Source organism: Melozone crissalis, unplaced genomic scaffold (assembly GCF_028551555.1).
Source record: "Melozone crissalis strain CALT ecotype California unplaced genomic scaffold, PUWL_Pcris_2 ptg000004l_1, whole genome shotgun sequence".
NCBI lineage: Eukaryota > Metazoa > Chordata > Aves > Passeriformes > Passerellidae > Melozone > Melozone crissalis.
The window spans coordinates 2,640,497-2,667,173 of record NW_026535782.1 but is presented as its reverse complement, the minus strand read 5'-3'; the positions used below and the strand labels follow the sequence as shown (position 1 = coordinate 2,667,173).

Sequence of the window (26,677 nt, the reverse complement as noted above, 5' to 3'; positions counted from 1 at the left end):
AAATTTCCAGACATAAAACTAAATGCCTACAGAAGAACAAGCACTTTTCATAGATGATGATTTTGTGTTCCCTTTCCCTATCAGCAAAAAGGAAAATGATTGTCCCATACATAGACAGGAAACAAGCAACTAAACTATTGGTGATGTTGTCCATATTAAATACAAGATCATATCAATCTCTGCAACTGTTTTATTATATTGAAGTGAATTATACAAAAGATAGACTTTTTTCCAAATCTAGTTAAGGTTTTATTAAAGTTCTCATGGCTCTGAAAAACTATGAACGTATAACTTACTTTTCCCAGTCTTAAGTCTCTCAGCCAGGTGCTAGATTCAACTGTTCTTTTTCTTGCTGTAAATGCAGAGTTCCATGAAATAACTAGAACCAACCAAACTTTAAATACTTGTCTGTTTAGAAAGATTTGGGCATATTTGATTTAAGTTTCTTTCAATGCCCAAAGTCTTCCAGTAGCTACTCAGGATTACTTTTTCAAACTGCATGAGATGCTGTCTTTAGCACTGCAAATCCACAGTTATTTCTCAGTCAGATTGTAAAGAAATGATCAAGAGTTTGCTAACCAAAATGGGGTTTGAGATATCTGTTAGAGGACCATATATACAGTGAAGGAACCAAGTGCAGAACTAGAGTCTGTAAGCATTGTGTAAAAGAAAGTGGTAATGACTTCTATGAGAACTCTGCTTATGGCAGGCTTGTCAAAGTCCATCAATAATGAAAAGATTGCTTACTAAAGATATTATTTTTTTATAAAGTACTGAAATCTTTGACCTCTTATAAGGGGGAAAGAGAAATATGATCATAAATGCTGTCCTGACAGATGCATATATTTCTCAGTAGGGTTTTTGTTATGTATGAAGAGAAATATATGGCTCATAGAAAGAATAAGATGTGTTAAGTAGAACTATAACTTGTTTCTCCTAAGATAATCTGAAGAGCAGCATCAAGGAGGTCATATGATCTATTTCTACAAAACCATTTATCATCCAGTAATGTCTTTGCAAAATTGTTTATCCATTCAAGTATCTTCAGGAGATATGTCACCATACTTGCATATACTGTAAGTCACTCCAACATTTATAAAACAACACTGATAGACAAAAACACCAAAAACACCCATAAATATTAAAAGAAGCTCAACAAACTTGACTATCAAGTACTTAAAAAATTGTCGTTCTTTACGTTATACATTAATTACAGGCTGTCCAGAATCTTTCAGTGGGAGTTGTTGACTTTTTCAGGGTTTTCTGTAGGTCATCATAATCTTGTGAATCCACCGGGAATAATATGAGACCCGAACAAAAATCCCAGGACGATTTCGAATGGCACATCCACGGCCAGGAACAATGACACCAATTACAATCTTCAGCCTGTTTTGTTCACAAACCAAAGGACCACCATAATCTCGCTGGGAAAAAAATAAACACCATGAATGTCACTTCTCAAAATGCTCCAAGACACAGCTCCCACCTGTCTGCTACTGAATGGTTTCTTTTGGGGATGGCAAGATGCACCAAGCAATAGTGTTCTTGCCATAAGACATAAAACAAGTTCCAATATCTTTTTTTTCATAACCAGAACTTATGACAAACAATGTCAGAGTTGGCCTCTGACCTTTTGTTCCTTCTGTGCAAATTAAGCTCTGTGATCCATCTTTACATGTCATTCTAATGACTTCAGACCACCAGATTTTATTCACCTCTTTCAGCTACCTGCAAGCCTAATATTTTTTATGTGAATATAAACCAGATGAGCTGAATGTGAGTTGACAGATAAACATTTTTGTTATGATGACAGGCTTTGCATCAAGCATATTGACAAAGTCAGGTTAGAATATTTCTTTCAATTATTTTGCAAGGCCCTAGGATGAGAATCGGTATGTACTAATAGGCAGAAGGAATAACAAGCATGATAAAAAGGTAATACTTTTTTAAGCACTATTTTGAGACATAACTTGTTAAAATATTTTTTTTTTGTTATTTTGAATGAATGAGACACCTATACAGTAGTTTATGCATTCCATGAAAATTTGGAGTATGACCCACTGAAAGCAGAGTTAGATACAATCACATAGATCTGGGACTTGAACACAGATGCTGCAGTTTCTACCAAGGCTAAAGGTAGACTGGACCCTGGAAACTTGCTGCAAAACTAGACAGCAAATTCTTATATCAGACAGTGAATTATTGTTTAAAAAAAGGAAAGCTGACAATTAGCATTGCATTCTCTCTGGATCACCAGAGAAACAACAATGCTTGACCTTTATTTGGTTTGGGATTTTTTCTGACTAGCTCCCACATGAACAATGAACTATGTCAGAGCCATCAGAGCTGCTCATAAAACACTTTCAGGAGTGGAGTTTCACCTGCCAATCTGATTTTGTTCCTCTGCCTGTTCTCTGCTGAGGAAAGTAGCTTCAAAGGAGAACTTAAGGAGCAGGAAACTGCTCAGTGATTAAGACTGATTGCTTATATTAATTCATTCCATTTCTTCTTGCAGGGGAAAACAAAGTGCAGGATCCCCAGCAGACTTCCATGCAGATGTTTCATTTATAAGTCTTGACAAGTCTAAGACCTCATTTACAATTAAACATTTTATTTTGAAGAAATACTTTGGAACAAAAAATGATCCCATAGATTATTAATAACAAATGGAAGAGGCCTCAGCTTTATGAAGATGACCTCTTTTCCCCATGGTTTGGTAGTACCCTTGGGTGGGGAAAATTTTATTACACAGTTAACATTGGTATTAGGAAATCAACAATCCTATTTCAGATAATAAATACTTGATAATGTTCATGACTTGCCTCCTTCTAGATATCCGCAGATTTTCCATCAAAAAAAAATTAGATCTTCCTGTAATAAATTATTTACAGCTTTTCTCCTCAGATGTCTTTTCTCCATCATCAAAAGTAGTGCCAAGCAAAACAACTGTACCAAACTTGATCACTGAAGTGGTTCTCCTGTCCTCATCAATATGCTGCCCAGGCTCAGGAGAGCAAAATGCTCCAGCCTTCTGACTCATAAAAACCTCAGCGCATTTTTGGATCTTTCTCCTTCCCTCATAACTTTATCACCTCTGTTGAGTACTGACTGTTATGTATTTTGCATGCAATGCCTCATCTAAAGAAGGATGTAAATTTGCTCCAGCCTTTGATTTCTACTCAATCAAAACACACAGCCATTGCTACCACAGAGCCCACCTTTGTCCTTAGTGTACCGAACACAAGTTTGCCTCAGTCTAGTGAAGTGTTTTAGTGTATGAGTATATATAATATTACTGTAAGTCTTTCAGTGGTGTGGTAGCACAGTGAAATCAAAGTAATTTCTACACTGACATAAAATAAAGATTTGTAACACAAATAATTTTCCAATGCAAAAGTTTAGTGCAATGAGAATAATTTTAAAATACCTCCAGTAATTTATTTTTTTGGGAAAGAAATAGCCAGGGTCCGAAAAATGTATTAGGAAATGCAATATTTACCTCACAAGGCCCAGCACCTACGGTTTCAGCCACAGCACAGATTTCAGACTCATTCACAGTAATCTTTCCTTTGAGATATTGGTTGCATTTCTCATTTCCCAAAATAAACAGGTTTGCTACTTGGAGAAGGCCATCATAGTTAACTACTACAATTGAAAAGAAAATAAAATTTTTATTGTATTTTAGGGGAAAGAAAGTATTTCAAGATACAGTCCACGTAAACTTAATAATGGAATTTCAGTTATTGTTACTTTCTCTCCAAAACTCCAGTCTATCCCAGTTACTTTCTCTCCAAAACTCATTGTCTATCCCCACTGTTACTATGCTTTTGTAATTTGGATTTCTTATATTTTCTGAAAATAGGATTTGCCAGGCATTTGTTTGGTTTTCATGTCTGTTTAGTTCTCTGAGAATATCTGGATAAATTTTTTAGTACTAGAATAAAGGGCTTTGTAACTGGGCTTACTCTACAGCTCACCACCAGACTGCCCAGTCATCAAAGAAATCAGAAAAAGAGCCTGAAAATGTTATCACTCCCATCAGTGGAGGGAGGATTCTGCTCCCTGCCTTAAACATGAGTTAATGTGTAACAGTGCCTGCAATGGCCTAGGGAAGGATGTGTGACTTGAAAAATACTGTAGCAGAGTGGAGTTTTTCTCAATCTGTGCTGGCTCAGCTACCCTGAATGACTTTGTGCCTGCAAGGGCAGAGCCACAGCCTTGCGCAATCTCCATTCATCAGTGTGAAGGTCAGGAAGCAGGAGCCCTGTGGAGCTTACTCTTGTTCTACATGTCGAAAGACAAGCCTGTACAAGCTGCAAAGATAAATAAAGGGTCTGGACCTGCCCGTTCTCTGCACAGCCATCAAAAGAAAATGCCCTCCACTGACTTATAATCCTGTTTCCTCAAAAAAATGGATGTAACACTTCTTCCTGACCGGGATTCTGTGAGGATTATATAAAGTAGTGCAAAAAATATAGTACAAAGTCCTTGGATGACAGATGTTATGTATTTACTGTATTACATAACTCCACAGCATTGCAAATTCCTTATCAGTTCTCTTAAGCTAAGCTTTCCTGTGATGCTGTGCTGTGCTCCAGCCTGATGTCCCTGTCCCCCAGACAGCCGATGCCCCCAGAGGATGGTTAATACGGACATGCTGGGAACATCAAAGGCAGTCATTTGGGAGAGGGCTGGTACAGATTAATTGCCACCCACAAAGAAATGGCAGAGTAGTGGCTACGAGGAAGACAGCCTCAGAATTCCAGCCTAGCTTCTGCTCTGCTTCCAGGACAGTGTGAGTGTATTGCTGCTGCTTACTCAGGGTCTGCGGCAAAACAACATTTGAGCACAGTAAATATTGGAGTAATTATTGTCAACTGGCAGCTATTAACTTTTTATCAACACATAATTAGCCAGATATAGCATTTACTAGACTAAATAAATGTCTGTTCTCCCACATATTTGTATTTTCTTCACACAAAACTGTGTTTAATAAACATTAGAAAGGTTGCAAAGTCAAGTACTCAAAAGTTAGGAAATGCCAGACTTAGGGTTGCCTGTGCATGCCTAGTTCACTGTTATTGTTATATTAATAAAGTCTTTGATTACATGTTTCTGTATTAGTTTTTCCACATGGCCCTGCTTTGGATTACAGAAAGAGACTGCTCAAGTAGATGAACAAAGATTTGTCAAAAAACCCTGTTAACTAACTGTTTCTGCAGAGAAATTTTACTATTTTTTCTTTAACATGTAGATTGGTATTTTTCTCTAATTCACTCCTCGAAATGTTTGAATTATTTTGCCTGTCCCTGAAATAACAACAAATAAGGAGAGACGAGTGGAAAATATTTCATGTTAAATTAGGTTGGATAAAATGCTCAGAGATTTACAAAATTAGAAAAAAAAAACAACTCTATTTTTTAACAAGAAGTGTTGGACAACCGTGGCATCAGGCCATACCCGCAGCCTCACCTATAATGACAAGAGGAAGTAAGTTGTCAACGTATTCATTTAGTTTTTAAAAATAGTTTCTTACATCCAGTGTATCCCCATCCATAAACACTGCAGCTGGTCTTCTCTGGAATGGTACATCCAGAAATGGGCAAGCGGATTATTTCTACAAAATTTGTCAATATAGCAGGTCTGAAATGAAGAAAAAGTAAATAGATATAATGCATTTTACTTGACCTTCTGAACTGTGTTTTTAAAATTACATTAAGTCTATTATAGACCACAGCAATTTAAAACTGTGCCAATTCTTTTCCTTTCATTTTCTGTTTCTGAAGAATCTGATGGATTCCTCTACCTATTTTTTGTACTACAGCTGCCAACTGTCAAAAAATTCTTGAAATGCTGTCACCACTTTTATGCTATTTAACTTGGGTTTTAATCTTAAAAGTAAGCAGTGATGGCATTTCATTTGGATATATAGGTTTATTCATATGGAGAAATTTTGAAAGCTTTTATATACACAAAGATCTCAGCTACAATCTGGTGCTTATTCTATAAATTAAAACCATATCCTAGTCCATGTAGGCACTTAGTGGGTTTTCTTGAAATCTCCCAACAAACCTAAACATGGTTAACAGGAAGAATAATGTAGGTATGATTTCACAGGAGTGACATCTGTTTTCTGAGCAACATTGATGTACCTGCATTTCTGCATGTACCAAATAAAATTTCTTTCAGTTGGAAGTTCACCCCATGGAGACAGCAACTGTAGTACTGGAGATAGTAGAGCAGTGAACTTGCAAATCTCATTTAGGAAGAATCTCACCCAGCAGATGAAAGTGAAAAGATGAAAATTCACACTAACAGCTACTAACCTGCTGAGTTTCAGTAAGACCAAATCTGACCCTGGAGGGCCGTATACCAACTGGGAGATGTTCCGCACTTGTTTGCGCTTCTCCTCTCCCTTTCCTTTGATATTATGGACTCCAAGCCAGGCTTTGTAGTCTTTCAAATCTTTGTACCTAAATGAGGCAAATTTGGTTATGATTTTGCTTACTGTATAATAAAATAAAAGAAAAACTCTGCTTAATATGATTATGCTGGAAGATCTTAACTAATGCTCCTTAGCAGAAATGGCTTCATACTGCCAACTGCTATTCCAAAATCAACATGCTTGGATGTAAGGTTTTGGCCTGAAGCCATTACATAATTTTATCTTTAACTGTTACTAAAATCTTTTTTTTTTTTTTTTTATAGCAGTATCCAAACATTTAAATCTTTGGACAGTATGAACCTTTGAACTTTTTTAGTTTTACCCAAGTTTTCTATTTTATTTTGTCCAGTTAAGCAGAAGCAAGAGATTATTCTCATAAAAAGGCAATTGTCTAACTATGACACTTGGAAAATCTATTTATGCTTCTATGCAAAATAGCCAGGACTATTTAGATTTACAGCAATAATAACAGAAAATAGCAAGGTCCCACAGGCCTTTTATATCAGAAAAGCAGTGTTAAAGCCAAACAGGAGGAAAAACTGCTGCATTCAAGTTGAAGAAGCATCATGCTGATAAGTTCCCGAAAACAGATGGATTTTAATATTGCAAAGTTCCAGACTACTGTACCGAGAAGGGAAACACTGCCTTGCTGTAAGAACCCACTCTTCTTTTATCAAAGTACCACCACAGATATGCTTATTCCTGGAGGAAAAAAAGAAAAGGAAAAAGATTTAAAAAAAAACCAAAAAAATCCCACTAATATTAGTTTCTACATAGTCAAAAAGTTAAATGAATGTTTTGTTCCCCACACATTTGCTGGTGAAAAGTGACAGACTGACAGCATTCAAAAACTTGTCTCTGTCCCTTTGCTCCAAAGTTTCAACACTTACAGTAACATGACTTTGCAGAGCTTTACTCCAATGTGCAAAAAAACAGGAAGAAAGACAAATTCAGTTGCTTGGTCCATTTAGTAGTTTCAAAGCTGAATTTGTAATAAGACACCTAATTTAAAATTAAAAAAAAGAAAAGGGGGGGGGGGCAATTCCTTGTAACAAGAACTGGATTGAAACTTTCAAGCAAGTCCCCAGACTGCCACCAGATGTAAACAACTTTTGGCCATTATTCATGTAAGTATTATTCAAAGCATTGACCTCAAGGTGCAGAGTTCCTATTTGATTACAAGCCCTAGGAGATTTGTGTCCCCACATACTTCAGTTGGAAACAATCTGCAGTGTATGACATCCTACATGTGATTATAGAAAACCTGAAGCATAATATATCAAGTAAAATTAAAGCAATTAAGCATGACAGTTTTTTTAAAAAAAATTACTGTGGAATGTAGATTAATTAGTTTCCTTCTTTGTGCCTCCAAAATCACATTTCTTTTCTGTAGCTCTTTGGAAAGTGAATCAGAATTGTCAGCGATTTGGGAAAAGCTTAAAATCTCACAATTTATAAATTCAAATCACACAAATGTTCAAAGCTTTGCAAAGAACTACTGGATGGATACCAGACTATGTATGGAGTTCACAGACAGCAGGATAACACAGAGCTTTGACTTTTTTTTTAAATCATATTTTGTTTGAGTAGCAAAATATCTGGTCCGAAAGGCTGAAGGCTTCTAAAATGTAGGTTCTAGCTTATTCTATTATAAAAATATCACAGTCAGGAGTATAGATATGTTCTTCCATGTTAAGTTTGCATCACTTATTGTTTTATACAGAATTTCATCATCTGCATTAGAAGATTCATTAGTACACATGGAAAGGTTAATTCTTCACCTTAATATGGGGCAAATTTAGAGCTGATTCCGTGAAGCAGATAAAATCCATTTAAATACACCCAAATACATTTTATTACAGAATCTGAATTGGATATCCATGAAAATTTTATTGATCAATTTAAGATTTAGAGATGGGCTTTGTTTACCAAATATGAATTACTTCTAAGTTTCACTGGGCCTTCACCATTAAGACACAGCAAGTCCATTTTGGAGTATACAGTTAGGCTTTCTTGCAGAAAGATCAGATGTCATTAATATTTTGTTTCAGACAATATTCTATTTGCTTCCTTGGTAACAATACAAAATAAAACTACATTTTTATGCCCACGTGTAATACTTCAAGATAGATTTTGCTGCTGGAGTATTCCAGGAATCCCTTATTCATAAAAGGATCTGCAATCATTTAAGCACTCATGTTTCATGGAATTTTATTGCATGAAAATAAAAATCAGAACCTGCAGAAAATCCAGGTTCAACTACCCTAACAATAGCTATCTCAATTTTAGACACCCAGATGTAATTCACCTTACCTGCCTAAAGTTCATCAAATATTAAGGCTACTTTTAAAACAGTGCAAAGATTAACTTTTCCAGGGAAAGATTTAGCCCACCAATCTGGTTATTTGGTCAAGGAATATAGTGATCTTCTACTAGGAATGTCTTTCTGAACCATCCGATGCACTCCTAGAAAGGTTTTGATCTGATGGATCTCACACAATTCCATGAACTTCTCTAGCTATGAAGAGATGCAGAGAATGTATTTTTTATCTTTTCCTTTACTTCCATTTTTCATTTAATACCTCTGGTACAACATACTTTTAAATGAGATAATGAATCATAAGCTAATAGAATTGAGCTTCCCTTTAGTCTGGGCCAGCAGACAAAGGATGTTTTTTTCAACTTTTATTTTTCATGATAGAAGAACCAGGGCTGATGCATGAGATATAGCCTGTTATAAATTAATGATTCACACTTCCAGCTGATGAGTTATGAACCAGAGAAAAGAGCATAGGAAGCAGCCATTCTGTGTTCTGGCTTTTACACAGCAGCAAAGATCTGCCATAATATAATACATGTGTTATACACAAGTTGTACATGTCAGGATCTTGTTTTACAGAATGAAAAGGATTTCCTTATAGCTCCTACTTACTTATTTTTTTAATACCAAATAAATTTTAATTCCATGCCATGTCATAGGGGACAGCTTTCTTTGACACAGGGATAAATCCTGAATCCTATGCTTCACAAATAAATGCTTTGCCATCAAAGTGAAAATATTGATCTGAAATTCAGTTCTATCAATCTGAATTCTTCACATGCTGAATGTGAAGCCAGTGGTATGAAAAGGTTTGCAGTAGTTAAATGGAAGAACACAAGACTATGAATGCTTTGCAGGTTCACGTGTATACTTTAGCTATAATGAACATATAAAGCATTTTACCAGCAGAGTGAATACTACGGCATCACCTGACATCAGAGGAATGCTAATTTTCTGCTCTTACAGAACTTAACTGCAATGTAGAAATATTCTTTTATTGTTATTATGGTCAACATTTTCTACAATTCTAAAACAAATATCCTAGTAGTTGCATTGCCCTTCTAATCAAAGAGATATTTACCTGTACGTCAAACTAACCACCCATCCTTCGTTAGTTTGTGTTGGGATTCCATTTACAACTCTCAAATGTTTTGTTGAGGCACAAGGAATGGCAGTATCTGAAAGCAGGTCCAGAGATCACATTTTACTAAAAGCAGGGGTAGGAAACCTGCACAGTTGCACATAAGGACCACAAGAAGGTCTATATTTATTAACTTTCCTTTGCTAGTGAAATATATTTCTAGGCCATCAAAACTACTTCAGTGAAGCTGAGTAGGTCTATTTAAATATCCATAGGGAATATGAAATACATAAATTTAAATAGATTTTTGAGATTTACATAGTTAAAGAGCAAACATTGAAGCTCATTACCAAATCTCACTACTGGCAAGACATGACAGTGAGAAGAGATAAAGAAATATAACAAAGCTATTCCCCGTTTTTCTCTTGTAAAATTAATTTTGCTCAGTTTGTATGGTGGGTTTTTTATAACTTTACTAATCTTTACTTGGTTTCCCAATTGGAAAGAAATGTCTAGATTTAGAGGATAGTCATGCACTGCACAGTTCATACACAATCTTACCATCCACGGTGGTTGTAGTAGGAGTTGTATCACCTTCACCTAGACAGACACACAAGATAGCCATAATACAAAATTAAAATACATTTAAAAATTTACTACATTTCAACAGCAAATGACATATTGTTAAGTTTAATGGTTCACAAAGTTTTAAACTTCAATGATTTCTTCAGTACACTGCAAAAGCAGTATTCAGTAACGCTTAACAAGGGGGCAGAATTTCATTCCGATAGAATGAAATAAGAAAGACATTTTGGAGCAGGGATGTCAAGCATTTTTGTTCTTGGCTGAATCCTGGAGACATCAGGCTGCCTATCATGTTCAATTTACATGTTTCATTCAAACAAGCAAATGCTGAAAAATGAAGTTATCACTTTTATATAAGCTTTTAGGAACTATAGAAGTCATGTGATTAAATCCAAAGAAAACTGAAAGACATTTTCAATTCCTTAAAAAACTTTGAAAGACATTTTAGGTTCCTATCAGCAAAAACTTATTCTTATCAAAACATGATCCCCAAAATCTGGTTCAGTACTTCCATCTAGTCCAAATAAAAAATAGTTACAACAAGTTTGCTTAAACTTGTTTCTAAATATTTACCTTCAGTGACACATACAGAGTGACCCAGCATTATGAGCTAGAGGTACAGGGGTAGCTGCTGAAAACTCGCCCAAGGAAAATTTAAACAGTCTAATCCAGATAGATTTCCATCATTAAGAAAATATATGTGTGAATATATAGATACACCACACAAACAGAGGTATATTCATATATGTAGATGCTGTTATATCCATAGTGAAATTTCTGCATGTACACACAAATGCATATATGCATGTGTATATATGTATGCATATATGCACATACACACATGTTTTCTATGTATATGTTTCTATGTATAACTGTATGTATGTGCATATATATTACAATTGTTAAACTGACATATTCCCACTCTGGTGTTTGATTGCAGAAATGTACTACTCACAAGTTCTGGGTGCCCTAAAAATGTTTGCTGAGAGTACATCTTAGGAATTCATAGATCCAAATAATGAACTCAGAATGAGTGAATAAAAAGTATATTTCTTCAGCTATTCTTCATTTATATTGACACAAATAACCTTTTTCACAGTTTTGTTTACACTTCACATGGATGCCAAAATATCACCTGAGACTTCAAATACCACTTTTTAGAGCTGCTGGAGTTCAGGCTGTAAGGAAATGCAGTAGATTGCCTCTAGGAATGAGTGTAACATTATCCTTAACCTCTAGAGATCACAGACATGCATTCAAAAGCCTGATTTACCATTTAAGTGCTCTCCCAGGACATACTGCAGAATAACTTAAAAATAAGAGTTGAAGAGAAAGATTTTGAACATAAATGTGAATTGCACATTTTTCAGCATAAAACTATCTTTTTCTACTTGTCATCAGTTTATTGCTGAATTCCCTAGGATTCTTAATTCTGTTTATTTAAGCTATTTAGATTTAAACATTAAACTTTGGAGGAATGATTTTCCTAATTCTTGCCAGGAGTTAAATCATCCCATAAACATCCAAAAGCAGAATCTAATCTCTATAGCACATATACACTTCAGCATATACATAGTGAGTTATCCTAACATTACATACAAAGACAGATCACACAAAGAGTCTCTGAAGCCTGTAGCCCAGAAGATAACTCTGCCTGGGTTTCTTGAGGCCACAGCCAGCATTCTGACCGCTAGACAATTCTTTGTCTCCGTCCAGCCCTCATTCAATAGCTAGATCTGTTGGAAAATGTTTGACCATCTGTAATAGCCCCTTTGTGCTCCTGCTGCATAAATAAGTCTTGAAATCTCCAAGCTGGTCAAGGAAAAGAACCCCTTGTTCATATATTGCACAAGCAGCTTCTGTCTGCTCCTTCTCAGTCACGCACAATTGATTCCTGATAGAATCACACATTTTTGCAGCCACAAGTGACAATAGGAAGGTGTGCACAGGCCTGTGACACCGTGGCTTCCCTGGGACTGCACAGCTGACAGTGCCAGCAGCGTGCCAAGTACTCACATCGAGAAATAGGGCAGTAATCCCAGGGCACAAGAGGATCATCTGTGTAACACCAGGGACCGTGAAAATCATCATCTGGATTGCGGCAATAGTTTTTCTTCAGTTTACTAACATCTGGTTCTCTGAATATTTGTATATGCCTACAGGGAAAAAAAAAAATTCAAAGTGTTGAAAAGCTTTATACTATAGCCCAAATTTTCAAAGGTTAAATGTTGCTCTGCTCCACATTGTATTATTAGCTGATTGAGAAGCCTACAGGTCAGGGTTTAGGGATGGTTGAAATCAAAGGGAAGATGAGACCCAAATATTTTCTGGATCTGGGTCCAACTTTCCTCTGGTTTTTAAGCACTGTGTGCACTGGAGAGCTGGGAGGCTTCTAGATCTCCCACTGAAGCTAAAATCTCTAGATATCCTCAGGAGGGATCATTGTACTGATTAGAAGAGTGCCTGTGATGCCCACAGAAAATCTTCTATCTCCTCCAGGTTAGGGAAACATAGGACAAGGGAGCATAGAATCTACAAAGCTGAATCAAAGGCAAAAGAAAGACAAACTAAGAAAGCAAGCAAGGATGAGCAGCAGGCAATGAGAAAGATGAATGGCTCAGACAAACCACAGTGAGAGGTCACCTAAGCTGCAAGCCTACATGAAGCACTGTAGAGGTGAAATTTTGAGGCCAAAATCTGAAGCAGAAGAAGTTTATTTCTGGCTTGTCAGATTTAAGGATACAGGCTTCTTTAGTTACAGCTGTACTTCTCCTTCAGTTCATAACCAACCACTCATGCTGCCTCTAGAACACCCATAACCTGAGAAACTGGTGGAGTGAGACAGATAACTCCTCAAAGAACTTCCCAGATGGAAAATGGGTGGGAGTAAGAAAAGAAAGGCTGATCTGTGCTCTATTAGATGAATGCAATTGCATCAAGCATCCAGTAGGTTTATACTGCCTCAGTCACAGCAAACTAGGAATTACCATGCTTCTCAGACAGCATGAGCTTAAACCTCTGCTTCCCTTCCCTGGGCAGCACACTGAATATGCAACCTCTCTCTCCCCATCTGTGGGAAGAAACACATGTAGTCCAGCTGATGATACCAGACAGGGCCACTGAAATCTGCCTTTTGCAATTCAGCTTCCCCAAAGGCTGACTTCCTGACCTACACAGTCCTTCCAAAGGACAATGGGTTGTATGTTCAGCACTGTGGCTCTACAGCAAGTACCAAAGTTAATATTGACACATTTGCATCAGCTTCAGAAACTAAAGGAAAATGAAGGAGAAACTATTTTCATTACAGACACATATCACAGTGTGGTTGATATCTCATACACAGCAAAACATTTTATGAATCCCTTATGTTATATGTAGCCCTGATAATTCATTTTACTTCAACAAATAAAATAATTTGCCATTTCTACTACTTGAATATGAAGCCAAAGTAACGATAAACTACAGACATTGCAGGTCTTTTTACTGGCATTTGAAGTCAGTGTCATTAGATTGTAGACTAAAGAGTCAATTTCAGGCTGCAAGGGACAACAGATGGTTCCAAGTCCAATCTCCTCCTTGAAGCAGTGTGAGCTATGAGATGAGGCTGATGAGACAAAAATTTCCTCTTATTTCTAATATCAGCTCATTGTAGCAAACTTTCAAGGACAAGGATGGGGTAAAATAGGCCAGTAAACTAAACACTAAGAAACATCCCAAAGCCTGCAATTACTGGTTAGCCTGGAAAAAAGTCATGTTGTGCAATATATTTAAACACAAAGAAAAGGAAAAAAAAAAAGGTTAGGAAAACAAAGATATTAAAAGCTCCAGGACATAAGGGGCTACTTTAGAATCAATGCAGATGAAAAAGAGTTGCCATCTGGAGGCAGTATTTATTCAGGACTCACTGAACCATCTCTTTCTGTTTCATATGTACACACCTACGTAAGTCTTCAATATTTTTGTCCCATGTGGAGCAAGTTAGCCCAAATCTTGTCTTGGACAGATTCCCCATGTAACTCTTGCCATTGCCACGATAACAATCTGAGAAAAGAAGGATGAGACAAAAAAGTGGAGGGTGATTGTGCAACATTAAGAAGAAAACTCTTCCTTTCCATCAGTAATCCAAATTACCAAAGACACGTGTTCTTTTAAGCAAATCCTAGACACTATTAATAAGAAAATTGCATAAATCAGATCAGAAGAAAAATGGAAATTAGTTTTCAAATTTACATAGATAATATCCTGTTTGATACCTTCATTTCCAACACAGCAGTATTTTATATTTTGCCTTACTTACACGGACTTGGAATATTTCTTTCATAAATAGTTGGTTTATGATTTATTTTGAAGGGCCACATAGAATATCCTAAAAGTTGTCAGAAGCCAGTTTATACAAAACCAAGAAAAAATGGTCCCCTATTCCTCCTTCCACAAAAGAATAGGCATTTGGTTTAGCTTTGTGTAGTTTTAAGATATTGGCAACAGTATATAATTCTAGACTTAAGTGCTTCAGCAAAATCAAAAAATCATCATGACTTTAATTTTAATGTAATTCAAAAACTTGCTTGTTCGCTCCAGCAGAAGTCATGTTTAATTCATAAGCTTTTATCACAAGCCTTTTTGAGACTTTTCAAGAGAATTGTTTAAAATTATCAGTACTATAAAGACATTTTGCATAAAGCACTTAATTTCATATTCATCAGTATTTTTACTTTTTGATAATGGATACTCTACAAGAAACACAGAATGAATGTAAAAGTTTAAGCCTTTCTCTGGCACAAGTCTTGCAACTGCAACTTTTTTAAATTTACGTTAACATTGGCTAAAATTAAAAGATGGAGACGTTAATGCAGCCTGATGTAGGGTTATAGGTCTGAGGTCTTAGCCTCAGTTTATGCTGTGATTGACATCCATTCAGGATGCAACATCACTCCTTACAGTAATACCAAAACCTCATGGGAAAAACATTTGCCTGAAGACTCAGAATGAACCTCACAGGCAGAGGTAGGTAAGAACTCAGAGGATCAATCCCTTCTAGACCAGAAGGTATTTGCAAGAAAATAAAAAGGGGGAAAAAATAGCTTTTTGGTAGCCTGATATGCAATCATAAAAAGACTGTGAACCAAGGAAATCATCTCAGCTGTGGAAAAAAGCCTTTCAAACTAAGAAAGGTAAAGACAGTAGAGCAGATATATAGATAGGCCTTGTCTAAAAATCAGGTCCAATAAAATCTTTGCTGCAGCTTTCCCTGCTGGAATTACACATAAAGTGAGAAAGGAATCTCATTTACACCACAATGAACCCCGAGAATGCCAATAAATCCAAAGCAGAGTTACATAGGTGTAATACAGACACAGCTTCTCCAATTTTCAAGGCTGTCTACTTGATATTTGGAACAGTATGGCATTCACTTGAAATCTTGTTATCACCCTTTCCTCTGTTACCTTGTTCATTTGATACATCACACTTAGGAATCTGGGAGCAATAACCAATACGGATGTTTGGGTCAGTGGTAAAGCACCAGGGTGATTCAGATCCATCTGGATTTCGGCAGTAGTTCTCCCTCAAATCCCTGTAAAAATAAATATGTTAGCTCGCAGCAGGGATAATCTAAACCCACCAATGTGGTCCATTGTTTTTTGTAATGAATTAACAAAAATACAGGCTCACTCAGGTCTTTGTGTTACTGATCAGTGTCAAGTGCAAGGAGATGAGGAGCCTGTCAGAACGCAGTGTGAAAAAGAAAAAAAATTGTAATAGTGTTTGTGGAAATTCATTTTCAGCAGACACATGTGTTGATGGGATATGAGATTTCATTTGAAGATTAACAATATTTTCATTCCAGATCCTCCATCAAAATTTGCATGCAACTGACACTGGATACACCTGCAATATATTACAAGTGCTTTTAAATACAAACATTACCAAAGTGCTTAAGTCCCTGTACTTTGAATGGTTCTGTTGAGTTTGGAGAAACAGAGTGCTTTAGACTATCAGTAACTCACTTAAGAAGCTGAATCGTGGAAAATAAAAAAAAAATGTATGTCGAAATTCCATCCAGCTGTTACCTTTAAAGTAAAAGTTAGTCACAAGGGAACACCTTTAAATGTCTTTTGCAGCTTGCATGAAATATTCAAACCTCTTAAATGTAAGTTTTATTTCCCCATCTCCTGACAGTTGTTGCCATGTTCTGTGCATCTCCATATTTCACTGCATTTTTTACATCTGCAGCACTTGCTGATAACAGACTATGGAAAGAATGGGCCTAGTACTCTAATTCTAACTGATATTTACCCATCAAAAAAGATATCTACTGCAAACTGGGCTGTGGCTCCAATCTGGTCAGCAAGGTTTTCTCTAGGCTTAGTTAAAAAAGGACTGAATGAGCATTACTAAGGTAACTGCCTAAAACTAGCAGATTATTCCCACTTTGGGAGTTTATGAACCATACAAAAAGGTCTGATGACCAGTGATCAGTCAAGTAAAAGCAGTCCTATTGATGCACCTATATTTAATAATGCGACAGAAAAAAGATTTAAAATATGAAAAACTAAAGAAGTGTTTTCAAATTTATGACTGTTAATTATTACAAAGAAGATTACATTCAGGTAATATTTAGGACATATTAAATTAAAGTCAGCAATCAAGTTCTGAAGGAGATTTTAGTTCCATGAAAAAAATCCAGTGGTAATGTATCAATGCTGCTGGGATTCAGGTCCCAGCCTGGAACACATCCAGACCCTTCACCATCATATTGGTGAATAGATGCTTGAAGGAGAGGTTCATGAAAATCGCTAGGGTTTCTCACAAGTTCATCTAGAACTGTTCCTTTGAGATCTCAAGGACTGATTTTCCCAGGCCCAGTTGGTTTTGAGCCTTAGCAGGGAGAGTGGAGGCATTAGAACAAGGGGCAGGGACAGAGCCCTATGCTCTGCCCCAGAGGCATGAATTGTTAAACATTTTCAACCTCAGCTCTTTTCCCACTGCAGTAATAATGCCCACAAGTCTCTACTCACTTGCATTTGAAGTTCTCAGGAGTGATGTTGTGCTGGTGAGGAAACTGGGAGTCCCACCTCTGGCACGGGATCCCGCTCCATATGGTGCTGACGGTGCCGCGGTAGCCCTCGCCCTGTCCCCGGACGCACGCTGTGGTCTCGGCTGCCGCCTCTGTGCTGTTCACCACGCTCTCCTCTGCAGACCCAGACAAGAAGGGCACTTTCATTCTCTTAAGAATGGCTCAGGATGTCACGTTTGAACTCCACATTACTGATAGAGTCATGGATTGCATGACGTTCGAATCATGGTAATTGCAGTTTTATTGGTGTACGTACCAATGTGATTATAGAATAATTTTCTCCTCTTCATACTTACAACATCCGCCAAAAATCCAAAATCAAAATAAGTGCCAGACTTTATGCTAGTTTATCCACTGGCATGCAAAGAGTCTGCAATATTTTCTTGTGTGAAACACCTGGCCTATTGCTGCACCATTGGAGGTTAGAAGATATTCCTGGTTACTTTTTCAAGTTCAGCAAATATCATTCCCTCAGCTTTAAAAAACTAAGCGGCCACCCACATGCGCACTGTTAAACATGGTAACACATATTTGTAGGATTAAAATACAATTGGGTTTCTCTAAAGAATTCCCAGAATATCAGGTCACAGGAAAAAAAGATGCAGATAAAAAACAGTAATAAAAAACTATAGATACTATTATAAGATAATGTGCTAAATTCTTCTAGAAGGTTGTTTTGTTTTGGTTTGGTTTTTATGCCTCACACGGTTAAAAGAGTGAAAAAAACCCCTAGCTTTTGAAATCAAAGATTAGTATTCTCTACAGAGAGAAAAATGTTTTAAAGACTAACAAATTCATCAGATTCAAGATCTCTTACAGATGTTGATATACTCTGCACTCACCCTGGTGTGGGCTGTCTTGAACTAAATTCAGAAAAACAGTGGTTTTGAAATGACTCATTCACATAACTTAAAAGTCTCTTTTTATTTCTTATGCAATTTTCATAATTGCAAATTAATAGCACAGATATTGCATCAGATATATACAAAGTAGTACAAAACTAAATACACTGCAGTAAGAGCAATTCTTCTTCAATATCCTCAAAAGTGCCCAATATAATATTTCAAAAGAAACTGCATATCTGTTGGTAATTCCTATGGTTCACAAGACTAATTTTATTAATTATCTTAAAAGTATTAGTTGCCAGAAAAAAATATGTCAATAAACTTCTTTATTTAGTTTTCTTCAAATGGTCCAGTGAATAGAACAGTATTTGTGTGTTACTCATGTTGTAGTTCACTGCTGGTAACTTGAGCCAGTTCCATGAACTTGGAGAAAATATGGATCTTAAGGAAACCAAATGTCATAACAGATGGTTTTGGCTGATTTGCTGACTGATCTTTGACGTTAAAGATCATTTCCCTGTCAGATGATAACATCAAGTTGTGCAGTTGAATTATACATGTATCCATGCATCCCTTTAGCTCTTCATCTGGTTGATGTTTTCAAGTCAGTGTTTCATGGTCAAATTCATTTCCTGTCCCTCCTTCTCAAGGCAAATGTTGTCCTGTTTCAACGGGGTTTTAAGTTCCAAGCTCATTCCAAAGTCAAAAGGATATGGCACTGCAAGTATCACAAGGAGGTTTCTGCAGGCTGACAAATTCACTCTTTATAGGGGAACTCATCAAACACTTGTGCAGCTAGGAATTTTATATTTAGTCTTTAAACATCACTTTTTAAATAATAAGACTACAAAAAGATGAATTCACACAACTTATAGTAATAAATAGCTGTAATATTTTTGTTTTCCATTATAAGTAATATATGAAAACAAATGAAGTTCTATTCTAAAATATGTTCTAAGCTGATTAGAGTGAAAATTGCTGTGCAACATTCAAATACATATTAGTCTTTTTCAAAAATACACACATTTCTTTTATACAAATGAAAGAGATATGGGGAAAGACCTGAGAGGGCAGGGGTAGAAGAATTCCCTAAGATGATAAATTTCAGCATATAGCCTGGCTTCATAATATTTCCTAAGTAAATTAATAAATTAAAATTTTATAACTCTAGCAAAAAGTCTTCTTAAATAGCAATGTACAAAAAAATCAATCAAATATAAGCTGTTGCAAAGACCTTATCTATACACAAAAAGTTACTTTTTCAACTGTAATTAACTGTATAGGGCATCTACTGTGTACTCAGTCATGCTAAAGGAAAAGTAATTAGGTTGGTGTTTATATATTATGTGGGTTTGTTTTGTTTTAAAATCAGATGCCTGAAATGAAATAAGTGATGCATCAGTTGATTTAATCAAGGCCATAGTAATTTTGTAGAGCATTCCTTCTTGTACATCTGCACATGCACAGTTAATTGTTGAACCTTACATTATGTGTCTGGACAGTGACCTCTACCTGTAGATCAGATTTTACAACTTGGCCATGTCAAAATATACAATGTAAAGGCATCAGAAAAACTTAACTTTCACATATTTGCACAGCCAAGCCACTTCTGGAAAGGCTTGCACTATAATGACTAAGAGAAAATTGTTTCAAAATCTGTAACATGATTATCTGCTATTACTTGTAGCAGCTCTCAATAAGAATTATGGTAATGAGAGGGATCAGTAAAATATTCTTATTTTAACCAATAAATTAGTTTTATTGTTCCAAAAGGTCCACAGAGCCCTCCCCAAATTCTTCTTGCTGCACCACCTGCATATTCTACAAATGTCTTATTTTGAAACATGAAAAATGAGACTCCAAAATACTTCCAAAATTTAATTCTGAAATTCTGAGGGCTTGTGTCCTCAGAAACAATTTCCATTCTAGCTATTGAGTCTCACAGAAAGCTCAAAACTTACCAACAAAGGCTTGAGAAATCCTTCATTCATCTGCCGATTCCACAAACAGGCATGAGGGGAACAGTCTCCCTATTCCTGTTAATGAAAGTTGGGCTGGGTGTGCACAGGAACAGGCAAGAGCTTGAGGAGCAGTGCCTGCCTCACCAGACACTGCAGATTATGCAGCACTTGCCAAAATAAGAACTGCCCGGGCTGTCCAAGCCTACAACTTACATACTCATCTCTATTCAGTACTGGTCTTGTTGTAGAGGCTAACTACTCATCACCCACATACCAAATTAACTAAATTTAATAACTCTGAGCATGAACATCAGATGTGCAGAGCATTGGTGAAAGAGCCCTTAGACCACACTCACCAGTTCTCTTACAGGCAAAATCAAGATCAAGATCAAGATCAAAATCTAAAAAATTGAGTTCCCATCCTTACCCCACTAAATCCTCTAAAATATAAATTAAGATCTGAAAATCCAAGGGAATGTTCCAATGAGGAAGACAATCTGAATTTAACTAGATTAATTTAAAATCAGCAAGCAATTCTTACTTTGAAGTACTTACTAATATTTCACAATGGAAGTTCCCAGGATTTTTTTGCTTCAGTTCAAATTTCTTTAGTTCTGAACCGAGATTAAAGTACTGTTAAAGAAAGATCACACAAAATTCCACCTTATAAAAGACTACTATTTATAATTTATGGATTTAGTGGCACTTCTTACTCCTGTAGGAAAGTTCATTATGAAGGGAAGAATTTGGTAGTTGTTATAGCAGCATTTTGCTGCTTTTGAACTTTGTGGGTTTTTGTTTTCTTTTTTTAAATTCTGGATGACTGAGATTAAACATGTTACTCAGACAGCCACATGAGGGGATTTCCCATTAGCAGTATTTCTATCTTCACATGTTCACTCCAAGTCCCCAACCAAAGGGCAAAGATATCCTTTTATTTTCCATAAAACCCTCATTTTTTTTTTGATACTTCAAAATACATAACTTTATGAATATGGGCCAGCTCATGCTTTCATAGAATCTTAAAAGGATGAATTATCATCCAGAGCCTTATGTGTAAAGCCACAGATAGTCCTCTCAGTTCTGGTTCTCACAGCAACGCCAGCATGAGGGAATCAGCAGGGGCCTTGAGTCATTCCACAGCTGAAGTAACCAGCTAGATACTGTTTCACACTTTAATCCCAATGACACACAAGAAGATCCTGCACAAATTTTAGGTCAATAGTGAGAATCACACTGACTTAAAAGAAGGTAGAGATTCTTCTGGAGAATACATGATCTTTCATGACAATACAACCTATGTATTTGCAGAAAAAGACAGTTGGAAAAGAAGTAGAGTCCTAAATTATATCATGGGGAAAATACCTGTTCTTGCTTATATTCATGCAATGTCTCTTCTACAGTGTCAGTCAACAGAAGGAAAATGTGCTCTGATTTGTAGCAAAACAATTTAGAAAGTGGATTCTAAACATGATCCATGCAATCCTGCAAATGTTATTAAGAAAGCTGAGTGGCATTTTGAAGATGCTCATGCTCAGTTTCATGCTCAGTTTTCTTTAATGCACCATGGCGCAGTACAAGAATGAAAGAAAGACCCAACTGGTTTTCAGTGTTTTGCCTTTTCTTTTAGTAAAAGTATATGAGAAAGTGAAGAAATCAATTACAGCCAAGCCTAAGAATCACAGTACTAAAGGACTCATTGTCACCTAAAACCTTTACACATACAATTCATTTGTCTATGAGCACAGAGAGGTCTTTCCAGGCTGTTCCAGTGTCTACAACAAGGCTTTAAATCCACACAATTTTTATTTCAAATCTATTTTAAAAAAAGTCTCTTCACATTTGGAGTTCCTAAATTTCACTTTCAAATTATCATAGAAATGATGAAAAACATTTGAGAAGGATTCTTTTTGAGGCAATATGGATTAAGCTGTTGCATGAACAGTGAACACTGGACCTATTCTTTGTCTCCTTGTAAAGCATGATGGAAGGTAACACTTTATCAACCTCTAAATATCAGTCTCTTTTCCCTGCCTCTTTCTACAAACATGTTTATTTTACACAAATATTAAATGAGTCTAAGTTTTGTTTACGTACAATGATTCAACAAATAGCTATTTAATCAGAACTGCGCATTCAAATGGACAGTTGAAATCTCTGTTTCTAAAGAATGACTAATTTAATATTAGTGGGTTTTTGCCTTCCCAAAAGCCGTACGCACACTGCAACAGTTCATTTTTAAATCTAGAGTCTCAATTTTGGTGTTTCATTACTTGTTCTTTCCCATTCAGCTGAGATCTTTGTTGGATTTTCTCAAAGCTTTTCAAGCTCTGGTCACCCCTGACTACTGTCAGCAACTACTGATGGCAAAGGCTGAATCCACGGTAAAGGCACCTGGGTTGACTGGACATCAGGTAGGCATCAATGAAACACAGTAATTCCAAAAAGCTCTGCAGTTCTCAAATGACTGATATATGTATTTTCCTTTATGGGTCTCAGCACCTCTCTAAAGATCATCAATAGAGGAGCTGCTACCCGTTTGGGCTTTAAAAAAATCAGTATTAGTTCCCTACTCCTGTCTTCCCTGTAGTCGATGTTCTCATTTATGCCAAAATAACAGTCATTTTCCTTTTTCATGTTTGCTGGCATTGCTTCCATTTCTTCATTTCGTCCTACACTTCTTCATTGCTGTTAGCTGTCCTTTTATCCTCTCTTCTAACTAAAAATTGTCTCAAGACAAAACCACAGACACATATGTGAGCAACTTCAAACCAGTCCTGGAGTCCCCAAAGTCTTAATCCAAATCCAGTTTTTGCAGCTTGAGCCATCTCTAATTCCTAATTGCTCCTGTCATCTCTTTCTCACAGCCCTGGCCGTAAGCCACAATGTTTTATGCTGCATTCTGTGCTTGGAAGTAAAATTACAATGCCCTCTCTCTCTTCAGTCTTAAAACCATATTTATTTTCTAAACGCTTCCTTCCACCAACTTTTTTGCTGAAAATTTTGTATATGAGCTGTTGTCAGCATTTTGGCTATAAAGCACACTAGCACTCACGGCATGTAGCAAAAAGCCACAAGCAGCATGCTGCCTTGTGGTCACTCCCCAAAGAGAGGACACCTACATTTTTGTATATGGTCCAAGGACTTGGATTTGCAAAGCAGTTTTCCTAATTAGTATTTCTTGTAAATTAAATAAACAGTCCTCAGTATAGGAATTAAAAACCTGTGTGAGAATCCAAACCACAAAGCTATAAAGACCTATAACTCATGATGTTCTCTTTTTAGTGTTCTGAGATTGCAAACAGCCCCAGCATCAGAAACACAGAGCAGCCACTGAAACCCAGAATAGCCAAGTGTTTTGGGCTCCCTGCTAGGAGGTGGGAAAACAGTTTTTTTATGAGCCTCAAGAAAGACAGAAAACTGAAATAATTTCTTTTAGTATTCTGGCCATCAAGATGGTGATTTAACAGTAGCATCAGCAATAAATTCCCTCAGTGGGTTATAAAGAAAAGCGTTGAGCACCACTGCATCTTACATAGAGGGCAATGTCATATGCCTGTGAGAAAAACCCTTTGAAAATATCTGCTGGATTAAGCTTTCATGACCCCTACTTTTAAACTTTTTTCTCGTAGAGATTGCATTATTAATTTCAAAAGAGATACAGTATTCTGCAGGGGAAATACAGTTTTACATGTGAAATTTCCACTGATTTTAATATAGTTTCTAACTGAAGGAAAGAATTTCCAGTTCCTTCAGTGAACTTTTGCCTAGAAATGAGACAAAAGGCTTTCATCACAATATGAAAATCATTACACTGTGTTTTGGAGTTGTTTTTAATTTCATGTTGATCTTTACCTTTTTTTCAGGGCTCTGCTATGACTTGGTAGACAAAGGTGATAATCCAGTAATTTTCAGGAGATCTCCCACCTAACTATTTTATAAGGCTGAGGCCAGACTGTAGATACTGGAAGTTGCATGAGGCGTAAGCTTACGTGACCAACAAAGCCAGATGTGAATCCTCAGAACACTGACACATCAGCTCAGGAAATGCCAAAGGATAAAGGTTTATAAAAGTTGCATTTGTGAAACAGTCAGCTGTAACTTAGGAATATTTTTTTTCATAATAGTAACAGGGGAAAAGAACAGTTCTAGTATGCTACACATGATTCATACGTTATCTAATAATTGGAGGAGTGTAGGAAGCACAGTTTAGTTTAAAAAAACAAACCGCAAACCAAAACAAAACCCAAACCAACACAGGCCAAAAATCCAAAGCAGCAGCTCCTTACTTAATGGAGCAACTAAAAAAATTGAAAGATGATTCAGTTGCGCAGATAAGCAATGTGTTCACAAAGGAGATAGTCTGAGCTTTCTCCTTTATCAAAGATTATCAGTGAGCCTAGATACAAAGACATTAATTTCACAGGTAAGATGTTCAAATGGATGTGACTTAATGGATGCCTGACCCAAAACAAGCAGCGATCCTACCACGTTTCTTCTGTCTCTGGAGAACCTGATTAGACATTGCCCAAAGCATCAAAATAACTTTGCCTTTTTTACAGTGAAATATTTTTGATAATTTAACTACCTTATACTGGAATTACAATGACATGAGATAGAGCAAGTTAAATTACTCTACACCAGGTGGTACAGAATATTCTTACTCAACCCTTGGATTTCAAAAATGGACAAATTTATTAGACAAGACTGAATCTCCAAGACATTGGAACTGGCCTAAACTGTGAAGAGCCAAGGAGAGAAAATTCTGAATTATTGGTGATTCAGGGAGAAAACATGGTATATTTTTTTAATAAGAATTCTAAGTGAAGGTGGAGAATCCCTCTTTAGGCAGCAATGGCACACAGATAGTTTCATGTCAGAGCTATTACCTCTTCCCTGCCACCCATCCCAATATTTAAAGCAAGTCTCAGTAAAACTGGTTCTGCCATCTGTCTTAGCCCCAGTATTACCATGAAAGTATAGAAAAATTGCTTTGCTCAAGTTTTTAAGGAATGACCAAGAGTTCTGCCTTCCTTGTTGTCCCTTTACTTCTCATTTAAGACATCTAATTATCAGTAAAATAGAGAGCTTTAAGAGCTGTCAGAAAAGTTAAGATGATCTGAGCTTTGTAGACATAACATGCTGTAGTAAGCTCTAAAATGCTGAACAAGAGCATCTCACACTGAGCATCCAACAGCTGTACACCTCAATGTCACTTTGATTCAATTCCTTGTCTCTAAAGTGTGGTTAACAAGTGCCACCATCTTGTAACTGATGAATGAAAAGAAATTCATTGCCTGCGGACTGCTTTGATATAAAGTACTGAATATCACAGAAAGACCCATGTGGAAAATAATAATTCTATCTTCAGCACAAGAGTGAATAATGTGCAGGACCCAAGGCCTACAATTGGAAAGCAGTAAAAAGTTGTTAGGACACTGAGGAGGGATTGTGTGTGCGCCCCAAATGATATTTGATACTCTCAAATGATAACACAAATGTCCAGCATGGCCAAACTGATACTGTACATGTGATCCTCATGATTTTGATGCCTCACTTTTTTAGTTCTCGATTTTCATACATTTTAATGCAATTTACAGTACATAAGACATACATATTCCAGTGGTAAGTAACACACAACTCTTCTTTCTGGTCCAGATTGAATATAAAGCGTTTATAGGAGACCCTCTTTGAAAACTGTGTTTTAAAAGCCAGTGAAGGGCAATGAATGAACTAGCGGTGGTCCTACGCTGCTTGAAGTATCAGTGTCCAGATTTTGGAAAGGAAAAGGAAGTAATAAATTTTGCTTGAACTCACCACACGTTTTAATTGCACAGAACTCCCAGGGGGTGTTAGGGTCAAGAGTGTAGCACCACGGTCTCAGCTTGCCATCAGGATTGCGGCAGTAATTATCATCAAAGCCCTTGTCAGGATATCTGCAAACCACAACGAGAAACGCGTCAGGGAAGTCTTCCTGGCAACACTGCACTGCCTTCTGCAAGGTACTTAAAGGACACATTTCAGCAGAGGCAAACAAGAACTGGTTCCTATTAACCTTGGGTCTGATCCTGTAGGATGGATGCAAATACACTTCTAACGCTGTTAAAAAGTTAATAACATATAAACACCTTCCAAATCTGCAGCAGAGTCAGACCTCCACTGAGGGGACTCCCTGCTGGGCTAATGCACAGGGTACCGGATAGGCAAACTCCACTAATTGCTAAACTCTTGCTCTTGTGTCTGTCAACCCATGACCAGACACTTAAGCCACTCATTTCTTTTTAAAACAGACCAATTAAATGTGGATTATCTAAATACTGCCTGCCATGCTGGACTCATTAAGAAAACAGGTTCTTCAGTGCAAC

At 36.7% G+C, this 26,677-nt stretch overlaps 1 protein-coding gene across 1 annotated transcript in view; it reads right to left on the bottom strand.

The window, feature by feature from the left end:
- Positions 1–1,253: 1,253 nt before the first annotated feature.
- The window catches only part of HGF (hepatocyte growth factor), a 53,036-nt gene continuing 27,612 nt past the window's right edge, over positions 1,254–26,677 (bottom strand). Inside the window, exons 7-18 of the mRNA XM_054274029.1 lie at positions 26,130–26,248; positions 17,448–17,622; positions 15,876–16,003; positions 14,370–14,472; positions 12,448–12,587; positions 10,408–10,446; positions 9,847–9,943; positions 7,073–7,147; positions 6,327–6,473; positions 5,537–5,643; positions 3,500–3,645; positions 1,254–1,424 (exon numbers count right to left, since the gene is read on the bottom strand). Coding sequence (XP_054130004.1) covers positions 1,254–1,424; positions 3,500–3,645; positions 5,537–5,643; positions 6,327–6,473; positions 7,073–7,147; positions 9,847–9,943; positions 10,408–10,446; positions 12,448–12,587; positions 14,370–14,472; positions 15,876–16,003; positions 17,448–17,622; positions 26,130–26,248 — 1,447 coding nt within the window. The remainder of the gene's footprint in view (positions 1,425–3,499; positions 3,646–5,536; positions 5,644–6,326; positions 6,474–7,072; positions 7,148–9,846; positions 9,944–10,407; positions 10,447–12,447; positions 12,588–14,369; positions 14,473–15,875; positions 16,004–17,447; positions 17,623–26,129; positions 26,249–26,677) is intronic.